Raw genomic sequence first — 10,665 nt, 5'->3', positions numbered from 1 at the left:
CCATCGCTTCGTGAGAGGCCGCACCGCTTGTGAAACAACGCTCCACCACGCGTGAGATGCTCCGTCAGTCACCAGACGCCCCATCGCTTGTGAGTCGCTGCACCACTTGCGGGACAACGCTCCGTCACCCACGAGACGCTCCGCCACGCGTGAGACGCCCTGCCGCTCCTCGCAGGCGTTCCCACGGTCACGGCGGGGACGGGGCAAGGGGCTGCGTGGGGCCGCCAAGGGCCAGCGTGCCCGAGGTACAGGCGTGGGCAGCCTCCGGGGATGCAGTTTGCGGAGCAGCGGGTGCAGACAGCCCGTGCTTCCCGGCCGCCTGCCGCGCCGGCTTCGGGCGGCGATGTGTGTGCCGGACGACGTGAGCGGTAAGAAAGTTCTTCATCTGTCCGCCTGCAGCCCCCGCTGCACCGCCCCTGCGGCTGCGGGGAGGGGTATGGCCCGCGCGGGTCCCCTGGGTGCCGTGGGAAGCGCTGGCTCCTGGGCTGCGCGGAGCGGAGCGGCAGACGCCGCTGGGACCGCCGGTGGGGCACGGCCGCGCTCGGCATGGGGCTGCGGCTGCCGCTGCGCCGGAGCGCCAGCTTCACCCCCGAGCACCCTGCCCTCCTGGAGGGGCCCGGCCCCGCCGCCCTGAAGGTGGAAGCAAACGTCCTCGTTATGGGAGCGGAAAACGTGGGGAAATCGGGTAAGAACTGACCGTGAGCTGGGAGCAGGCGGTTCCCAGGCGGGGAGACCCGTTTCTCCCCCCCCAAAAAGGGTGAAAACTGCAGCAGCGTTGGGAGAACAAACTGCAGAGACCAGCTCTGCGGAGCAAGCTGGAGAGATGGGGCTGAGCTTTCAGGTGTGGTTGTGATCCGAGGTGGGGAAGCTGAGCACAACCTTGCAGGTGGTGGGCGAGCGATGGGGGAAGGTATTTTCCGCTGAGCTGTGGTTTGCTGATGCTCTGGTTTGTGCTGTGCCTCTGCTCTGCTCGCAGACCTGCTGAGGACTGGAAAACTGGAGGTTGTTCCTGCTAGTGGGAGTTTACGGGGGGATGGTGCCTGGCTCTGCTCTGAATTTAAAAGGGAAATCCGTCAGGTTTAGGGTTATTCTCATGATTCTTATTTTCCCCTCTGCAGCTCTGACTGTGCGTTTCCTCACCCGGCGCTTTATCGGGGAGTACGGAGACATGGGTGAGTGCCAGGCCAGGGCCAGGCCAGTTCCCGTTAGGGACTGGGGTCAGGAGGTGAGCCTGCTTCTGCCTGCAGGATTTTGTTGCTTCCCATCCTCTCCTGCCTTTCTCCAGAGCCTTCACCTCCTCCCAGGGGTCTCGATGGTTGTACTTGTTCAGTGACCTATCTCTTTGCTCCAGAAGTGATTCTCTGGGTGCAAAAGGTCCTGGGTGGCACCAGTGTGCCTGGACTGAATGCTGGGGTGGAGGCAGGTTGGGGCAGTCACAGCTGTGAAGGCCACCGTGCTCCATGTGGTTGTTGCTGTATGAAGAGAGCCCCTGGACCTTGCCCTGTGGAGCATGGTCTCCTGGGGTGGATGTGACAGGCTTGTCCCCAGGAGGAGAAGACCTGGGTTGAGGGAGCTATCTCTTGGGTCTGTGAAGATGATGATTTTTTTTTTTTTTTGCAGAATTCATCTACAGCCACAACCTGACCGTGGATGGCCGAGAGATTCTCTTCCACATCTGGGACGTCCCCAATTCCCAGGTGAGAGGGCTCTGCTCCTGTCACCCATTCTCACCCCAGGGACAAAAAAACCTTTACTAAAAGTTACCTATGGGGAACCACAGGCTACTGGGGAACCTCCAGCTGAGCAAAGCTCTGGCATCAGATGGTTTGTAGGCGACCAAACCCTTCTTGCTTGCAGAGCGCAAGGCAGCAGCATTGCTGGCAGGGTAGCAATAGTCACCGTAGCTCATGGTCCTCTGGCTGAGGACATTAGAACTGAAGCTCTACCAGCGCAGATTGAGCACAGGACTGTGCTCACGAAGTGGAAGTGCCGCTCTGAGGTCCTCATGCTGTTGTCACCTACAGCCTGTAGTGCTTGGCAGCTGGGTGATAAGGTGAGCACAGTGATGCTGAAGCCCGAATTGTGTCCCCTTGGTGAAGTATGCCAGGTGCTGCTCTACCTTCCTTAGTGCTCTTTCCCTTTGCCCTTTTGCTACTTGCTAGCCATCCCTGTCCTGACGGGCTCAGGATTGCTGCACCCTGTGCTAGCAGGCAGGTGTGGAGGGAGGGAGCTAGACTAAAAAAACCCGTCCTTTTCTCTTTTCCCAGGAGCAGGCAGAGGAGGGCTCCTCGGAGGAGAAGCGAATCCAGTGGGCAGACAGCTTTGTCCTGGTCTACAGCATCTGTGACCGCGCCAGCTTCAATATCCTGCCCCTCAAAATCCAGTTCATTAAGGCGGCCAAGGAAGGGCAGAGCCAGGAGAAGGTGCCCATCGTCATTGTGGGCAACAAACGGGACTTGCACCACCAACGGGTGGTGTCCAGCGAGGAGGGTCGGCTCCTGGCCCTCTCTTTAGACTGTGGTTTCTATGAGGTCTCTGCAGCCGAGGCTTATCACGGGGCCCTCATGGTCTTCCACGGACTGGCCGAACGCATCCCTGATACCAAACTGGCACTGAAAAAGGGTACGGGCATCCGTGGCATCGTCAAGACCATGTCGGCTGTGTTTGCCCGTAAGCGAACGGACTCCCTCTGAGCTACGGCATGGGTGTTGCTTGTCTCTGTGCTGCCTGGCTGGACCAAGCCTCTGCCTTGGGTGCCCGTGGAGATGGTGTGTGTGTTTCCATAAGTATGATGAGTTCCTTGCTGTCCTTCTAATGTTGGGGTCTGGGTGTCCTGCCATGCACAGCCAGTGCAGCTGAGGACTGTAGTGTCTTCCTCTCGGCTCCATGATGGGGCAGAGTCTCTACTCTTTGCCGTACCAGCTTTTTAGGTGCTTCCTGCTTTCTCCTTCCATCCTCCAACACTGGAAACCACCAGGTGATTTTGCCACAGCTCCAGGCAGCATCATCCCCAGCTCCTTCAGTGGGAGCTGCCCAGGCTGTTGGTGAGCAGGGAAGACACGCCGCTTCTGCACGGCTGCCCAGCTCCCTGTCCCCCCGCTCCTACCCTGGGATCCTTATTCCTGTTTAACGCTTATCAGGGTCCTCTGCGGTAACCCTGGAGCACCCATGAGCTGGCGAGGTGGGAGTTTCTCCGCTGGGGAGCCACTGGCAGTTCCCACGTGTGCATCACCGTGTCAGAGTGTCCCAGAGTCGGCGGCACCAGCTGACCCTGGAGGACCTCGGTGAGGGCTGATGCCTCCCATCCCACCCGCCTTGCTTTTGAACCGTCCTGCTTATGGTCCTCTCTCCCACAGCCTTTCAGCGGTCACAGCAGTTTCCTTTCTGCAAGCGCTGTACAGGCCCTGCCTGGGAAAAAACAGGCGCGTGGCTCATTCCCAGGATGGGGATCACACCGTGCGCCTTCCCAAGCCACTCCTTCTGTAAGGGTGCCTGTCCCCGGGGAGGAAGGGAGGTGGGGAAAGGGGTCGCCGGGCTCATCGCTGAACCCTTCTGCTGCCAGGAGGTTTTTTCCCTGCCTCTCCCCAAACCCTTCCCCTGGTGCGCCTGGGAAAGCAGTGTGTTGGAAGACGGTTCGTGTGTGCGGTACGGATGCTGATTTCTCAGCTGTGTTCTTCTGGAAATGCAATAAATTGTCTTTGGCAGGAAGCCCCTGGCTCCTTGGGGCTGTGAATTTGTACTTGGGGAAGAGACACGTACTGTGCTGGGCATGAGCACCCGCCATCCCTGCGGCAGCGACCCGAGGATGAGTTTCCTGTACCCGCTCCCTCGGCCCTGTGTTGGGTGTCTCGACCCACTCTGTTCCCTTGTTTTGGTGGCTTGCTCTCGTAAAGCAGCCGAGCAGATGGGGCGAGTGGCAGGTCGGGAAGGTTTATTATTGCAGTGGATACAACAAGGTGTTGCGGGAAGCCAGGTGGTCCTGTGGGAGAGAGGGGCTCCAGGAGCTCCACCCGTTGTCACCGGTCTTCTTCCTGACACCACCATCCGTCCCACCATCAGCAGGGGGTGAGTGCCTATGGCTTTCTGACTTGTGAGTCCTGATGGTCGGTGGGGACCTTCAGCTCCTCCACGGAGGAGCAATCTGTGGCCAGGGATGGGCCCTGTGAGGGAGGATGAAGGGAGGAAGGATGGGCAACCAGGCTTGCTATGGTGATGTTTGATGGCTTTGCTGTCCTCCCTGCTCTCAGCACTGTTCTCAACATGTAGCCCATCTAAGTTCACTGCTGTCTGCTTAACAGGGACCAGTGTGGCCCACTGCCAGGCCTGGCTGGTCCCGTCTTCTCTTTTCTGGTCTCCCTGCTCTTCCTGCATCCTCTTTGCCTCTCTGGTCCCCTCTGGACCCACCTCACCCTACCTTCTCCTTCCACCAACAGAGCTTTTGGCTGCCTTTATTCCCCAGCCTGGTGCTGACACACTCCAGACGGAGAAGACATCCCATGGCATGCCTACCCCTTTGAGCTCCTGTCCCGGTACAGGGGTGTGTGCGGGAGGCTGGCGGGGGCCTGGGCAAAGCGTGCTGGGGGGGATTAGAGGGGGGACAGGATGCGCTTGTCCGCCCCGCCGGCTCAGTCCTTCTTGAAGGCAGGGCTGTAGAGGTTGCCATAGTAAGCCCGGCTGTACATGGCCTCAGGGCTGAAGCGGTAGGAGCCCTCGCTCACCCGCCTGTTATAGGGGGTGAAGGCGGATTTCCGCGGGAGGGGGCACTCGGGCTCGAAGGCAGGGCTGCGGTAGAGGTTGTGCCTCAGGAAGAGGGGGTCCTCGAGCCCCAGGAAGGAGAGGGGGTGATGGCCGCGGTACAGCCGCCAGTCACCCCTCAGCTGGGATTTCTCCTCGGCGGAGGGAGCGGTAGGCTTGGCATCCTCCTCCTTCTGCTCCGTCTCCGGGCTGGGCTTGCTGCCCCCGGCTGCCTCCTCTTCCTTCACTGACTGCCTGCGGAGCTGAGGGCTGGGGTGAGCGCCCACCCGGGCTGCACCCACCTGCACCCACCTGCCGGCTCCCCCCCGCCTAAAACTGGGGGGACTGCAGGACAAGCCAGTTTGGTCTGCAGAGGTGTCCCCAGTGGAGGGACTCCCAGGCTGCTGCAGTGGAGAAATGTTCCCGGGGGAGCAGTGGAGTTGGGGAAGGAAAGTTCAGGGAAGGAAGGTCTCAGCCCGAATTTTTGCTTTCCCAGGAATTTGTGGTTGCACCCCAGCTTGGGCATGAACCATGTGAAGGTGCCACCACCAGCCGACCTGCTGGCTCTGTGCGGGGGGGACTTGCTGACAAGTCTATCATGGCTTGAGGGGTGCTCAGGAGGAGGATGGAACTGAGGTGTCCCAACAGCACCACATCTCTGTGCTCTGGTACCTCCCGGCACTGCCTGGTGCTATGGGGTGCTCATGGGAGGAGGTTGGGCTTTGCTGGAGATGGAGGGGACCGGGCTGGGGACAAACTCACCGGCACGTAGCTGTACAGGGTGCCCAGCAGATGCTTGGGGGCACTGACGAGGGTCCCCCCGAGAGCATCCACCGTCTCCATGGCCTTGGACAGCCTGCGGGGGGTGAAGAGGATCAACCCCTCCGCTGCATCCCAGGCCACAGCCGGGACCTTCTTCACGCTGGAGATGCCGGAGGCGCAGGCGGTTTGCAGGTTGTGTGCCACGCTGCCCACCAGCCCAGGGCCGTCTCCTGCCTGCCGAGAGAAACCAGCTCAGCCGCTGGCCCCGGCCCCGCCAGCCCCTTTCGGGAAGGACAGGGGTGGCCCTGGGCTCCCCATCCCCTCTGCAGCTCAAAGCATGAGCGCTTTCGGCTCACTGCTTTGCAAAAGCCACCGCAGTGACCCTTTGCAGCAGGGTCGCTCCCTGTGCCCCCCAGCTCCCCCCACTCCCAGGCCCTTGGGGACCCTCTTGTTCCGGGCTGCGCTTCCGCTGCAGGCGGAGGCGAAGGGCAGCGACCCCGAACTGCCGCTTCCCCTCCCCATGTCCCAGCGGAGCTGCAGCTGGGGACTGTTCCCAGCCCTGCCGTCTCACACAGCCCCTTGCTGCTGGGACTATAGTGAGGGGACTTTTTGGGGCTGTTCAGGGGCTCAGTGGGGTGCTCAGTGCTGACACCCCACAGCAGCAAAGGAGTCTTGAATATACAAGCCAGGGTGGTCCTGCCCGGCACTGGGGCTACGCACAGCCCCCAGCTTTGGGGAGTCAGGGAAGGGGGCTTCTGGGGCTGCCCCACTGCCAACCCCCCTTTCCTTCCTCCAAGCTGCAGTTCAGGGTTCAGCAGCGATGGGAGCCTGGTCCCCAAGAGTAGGGGGAGAACATCCCCCATGCCGGCATGGTCCATGGGCAGGAGGATGCTTTGGGATTCTCCTGGCTCACCGCCCCCCTTTTCTCCATACCTCCTTGGTGTGGTGGTTGTCTTTCTTCCCTGCCTTTTCCTGCTTCTGCTCTGGCACCTTGCTCTGCCGCCGGCTCAGCCAGCCAGCTGGGGTGCTCTGCCCATCACCATGGACCCGTGGCGCCTCGGGTGTGTTCGGCTTGGCCAGGCTGCCCTGGAATGGGACCAGAAAGCCACCACTCAGCGGGGGCTGGCAGGTCCCATCCGCCCCATCCTGCTTAGTCTGAGGATTTCATGGGGGCCCTGGGGTGTGCAAGGAGCAAAGGGGTTCATTTATGCACATGGGAAGAAATCCCAAGGGCAGCTGGGAGCTCCAGGATTTCGGCACAGGCCAGGGAAGGGTTCCCACTGCAGTGCTGGGTGGGAGAGGAGAGGCGCCTCCTTCTCCCCATCCTCTCCAGGCCCCTGGTGGGGGGGGGGTTGCTTTAGCAAGGATGTTATGGCAAGCCCATAAATCAACAATATACATTGGGAGCCATGTAAAAATAACTCTTCCAGCTAACATAGTACAAGGTTGTGTGTGAACGTGCCATAGGAACCGCTGGCCCCAGCTCGTCCTGCCGAGCAGGGCAACCAGCAGTGCCCACCACTCTGCTCTCGGATGTGCTCCAAGGAGCCTGAAATGTCTCATGCAAAAGCAGAATCAGCCCAAAAGAGGATACGGGGGATCAGGAACGTGGTGGGTGGGTTTTGGCACTCACCAGGATGGGAATCCAGGTGGCCAGCTCCTGCCCTTTGGCTTTGGCACGCTGGAGGCTTTGGGTGGTTTGTTGGTAAGCGCGGTGGGAGACGGTGCTAACCAAGGCACCAATCCGGCCCAGGGTGCTGGGAGCACTGGGAGCGCTGGGCTGCTGCTGGGAGACCTTTACTGCTGACCCATGCGTCTCTTTGGGCTTCTGATCTACAGGCAGAAGAGCACAGGCAGAAGAACGGTGAGGGGGTTACGCCCTGGTGGGACAGCCCTCCTAAGCAGCCCTGCACCAAAATCCAGGGGCTTCCTCCTGCCATGTGCACCCCTTGATCGAGGTGCTACTCCACATGCAGCCAGCCCTCCCCAGACACCCTCAGAGGGGATTTGGGCATCAGGACTACCTGCTTCTTCATCCTCCTCTGGCAGCAGGTACTCCATCAGCTTCTCCAGTCCTCCCAGGGCCGTGTCGACGCCCGCGGCTGCCATCTGGCTCACCGAGTTCCTCCTCGTGTACCTTGCCGTTGTTTCCACTGTGCTCTTGGTGGCCTCGTAGCCCTCTGCCGCCAGCTCCATGATCTTATCCACGGAGTTGCCAATGGTGCTTTTGGCACTTTGGAGCGGGGAGGAGATGGTGCCCTTCAGTTCGGATGCGAGCTGCAGGCGGAGAGATGGAGAACAGCCCTGCTGGTGTGCTCGGGGTGGCATGGGACAGCCAGAGGGATCACGGGGCCATGGCCATGCCAGTAGATAGCCCTGGGAGGGACATAACAGCTCTCTCCAGCCTGGGCTGGAGTTAGCCGGCAGGGATGGGACATACGACGCTGCTGACCTGTATTTGGAGAGCCCCAACCATCCCCTGGGCTGCAGGAGCCCCTGGAGGGGTCCTTGCTTGGAGGTGCTGCCCTGTTCCCCCCTGAGCAGTCCATCACCGTCCAGAAACAAGACCAGAGGAGATGTGCTGTGGGGTCTGCAGAGGGGTTGGGGGGGTCCCAGACTGTCCTACCTGTGACTTACCTTGTCAACGGGGTACTGGAGGGCAGGGATCTTCTCCTCCAGGTGATCCAAGCCCCGGCAAGCCAGGTTGTTAGCCACAGCGACTGCCTTGGGCAAAAGCACGGGGGTGGGTTAGAAAGAAAAGCTCCCAGGCTGTGCTAGGGGGTCTCACATGCTCATGCCAGCGCTGTCCCACCAAGGGAGGCTCTGGTGCCTCCCCGCTGCCACGTCCCCCCCAGCAGATGTACTCACACTGAGGCTCCAGCCTGCGCACCACGGGCTCCACGCTCCACATGGCCAAGGCGCCGGCACCCTGCACACCCCGCTCGTAGACCTCACACACGGAGGCCATGAGCGGGTGGGCCTCCTTGGTGCTGGCGTAGGTCCGCTGAAGGCTTTCGCAGGTCGAGCTCACCACGGGCAGCTGCAGGACCCTCTGCAGCACGTTCTCCTGCGCATGGCAGATGGGCATTGGTTAGCCATAGCCATTCCCCTAGGAACGCCGCATCACCTGCACACCGGTGGCTTTTGGTGTGTTGCAGTGACCACAGAGGACCTCAGCTCATGCGGGAGGAGAAGGGCATTTCTCAAACCCCACTGAGGGTCTCCCAGCTACGCTGTGTATGGCGCAGCCATGGACAAGCAGGCTGGCTGCTGCTGCTGCTGAAGGAGCAGGGACACCACAGGCAGTGTTGGAGGGGTGGTGGTCCTCACTCCCGCCGTGTCCCAAGTCTGACTGTCCAGGCACTCCCTCTGGCTTGCCACCCTGCTCTGCTGTGCTTCTTCCATCTGACCCAGCCCTTGCTCCTGTCCTTGGACCAGCAAAGTCCATTTTGCCTATGTGGCACCTCTGTCCTGTCTGTCCTATCACCACTGTGACAAGTAAGGGATACGGACCTCAAAAAGGAGAAGGGGAGAGGAACGGGTCTGTCCTTGATGGCACAAAGGGCTTTGGTAGGAGCCATTGAAGAAGAGGGCACCAGAGCTCTCTGAGGCAGCAAGGCACTGTGTCCCCACACCCTGCTAGCATGGGTGACGTGGGACGCCAGTATAAACCAGCACAGCCGACGCCTGTCTGTGCTGCCAGTGCCAGAGCATGGCTGGAGGTAGGTCCCTCAAAGCTGGTGAGCGGGATAAACCTGCAGCTCCAACCCGGCGCCCGCCTGGCAAGGTGAGACAACCGAGCAAGGCGCTGCAGTCCCAAGGAAGGAACGGGGCAAACGTTGGCTCATCATAGCAGCCATGAGGCAAGTGCTCTTTGGGTTGCACAGGACAGAGCAGAAGGAAAAGCTGAGCTTTCCCCTAATTACCAGTGGGTCAGAGGCTGAGTTTGGCTTCACATCCCACTTGTGACCATGACTGGACCATCAATCTGCATGTTTGATAAAAACTATATTGTTTTTGCTGTATTGTGCTAATTTTGACTTGACATGGAGCCAGCCCTCTCACAAATCCCGCAGTTCAGCAGTCCCGGGGGCTCTAGCTGTTCAGAGCAGCGCTGAATCCACAGCAGCATGACTGCTGGAGGTTTGGGGTCCACAGTGGGGACATAGACAAAGGACAGGCACTGCCAGCAGCTATCACTGAGGGCCCACATTGCCCAGGGTTAACTTTCTTGATTCTGAACTATTTAATTTCAAGCATACAAAAGGTTTTATCCTTTCCCTTTGATGATGCCCTATATTATTGCAGGTAAAGGTCCATATAAAGATAACAGGGCGACACATGGGACAGCATCAGATGTGACTCATGTTCATCCGGCAGAGCCGGTATGAGCTACCTGGTGCCCTTGGCACACCTCTACCCTCCCCTCTCTCCCTCTTCCCACACCCACCTTGGCGCTTCCATTCTGCAGAGGCTGATTCTTCTTTGCTGTCATCGCAACGCGTCCACCTGCAAAGCAAAGTTGGGAGCTGCAGAACCCCGCTGCGAAGGCAGGGCTGGGCTGGGGCTCCCCTCACTCACTCCTGCACCCCCTGAGTATGGTGGGGCTAGGAGCTGGGCTGGGACACACACCTCCCATGGGTGCAATGGATGCAGCATTGCTTAACTCTTGACTTTTTACCAGTTAAGCTGTAAAACCAATGACTTCACACAGCTCTCCCCTGCTAGTGTTTCTTAACACCCAAAGATGCAAAAAATTAGTTGAGAGGCATCTAGTTTGGAGGAGCTACAGTATAAGGCAGGGTAAAGGGCATTGGCAGAGCTTACAGCAAACTCAGAGCAACCAGCATACTAATAGATGGGCATGGGGGCCAGCGTGAGAGATGCAGGCTGAGAAAGGGTAAGAAGGCAAGACAGGAGCAGAGAGAGGAGCTGCATGCGGTAGGCATGTGGCGACCTGCCCAGCTGTGTTCAGCATCTCCCTCCCACACATCTGCCCTGCAGCTCTGCCACTCATGATGCCAGCGCCCATCCCCGCGCAGCCCCGGTTTGATGCAGGGGTCAAAAGCACTGCAAAACACGCGTCTCCACTGCTCCCGGCTGAGTGACACCCAAAAGCCCACTTCCAGCTCCCACCCCTGGCACAGACCCCCTTTTCTCAGCAGGAGA

The 10,665-nt window shown here is 59.8% G+C and overlaps 2 protein-coding genes across 2 annotated transcripts; one reads left to right on the top strand and one right to left on the bottom strand.

Moving 5' to 3' along the window:
- The first annotated feature begins 531 nt into the window (after nt 1-531).
- LOC104260137 (ras-related and estrogen-regulated growth inhibitor-like protein) lies at nt 532-3,575 on the top strand. Its single transcript, XM_009815741.2, has 4 exons — nt 532-685; nt 1,119-1,172; nt 1,621-1,697; nt 2,268-3,575. Exons 1-4 carry the CDS (start codon nt 547-549, stop codon nt 2,691-2,693), a joined length of 696 nt encoding a protein of 231 aa, XP_009814043.2. The 5' UTR covers nt 532-546; the 3' UTR covers nt 2,694-3,575.
- Nucleotides 3,576-4,625: 1,050 nt separating this feature from the next.
- Nucleotides 4,626-10,006, bottom strand: PLIN1 (perilipin 1). Its single transcript, XM_059824072.1, has 8 exons — nt 9,947-10,006; nt 8,365-8,563; nt 8,134-8,216; nt 7,521-7,773; nt 7,130-7,329; nt 6,430-6,582; nt 5,497-5,730; nt 4,626-4,997 (listed from the first exon to the last, which is right to left on the bottom strand). The coding sequence occupies exons 1-8, from the start codon at nt 9,989-9,991 to the stop codon at nt 4,626-4,628; spliced, it is 1,539 nt and encodes a 512-aa protein (XP_059680055.1). The 5' UTR covers nt 9,992-10,006.
- Between the last annotated feature and the right edge of the window lie 659 nt (nt 10,007-10,665).

Source organism: Gavia stellata, chromosome 13, assembly GCF_030936135.1.
Source record: "Gavia stellata isolate bGavSte3 chromosome 13, bGavSte3.hap2, whole genome shotgun sequence".
NCBI lineage: Eukaryota > Metazoa > Chordata > Aves > Gaviiformes > Gaviidae > Gavia > Gavia stellata.
The sequence above is the reverse complement of the archived record's forward strand: the minus strand, read 5'-3'. Positions and strand labels throughout refer to the sequence as shown.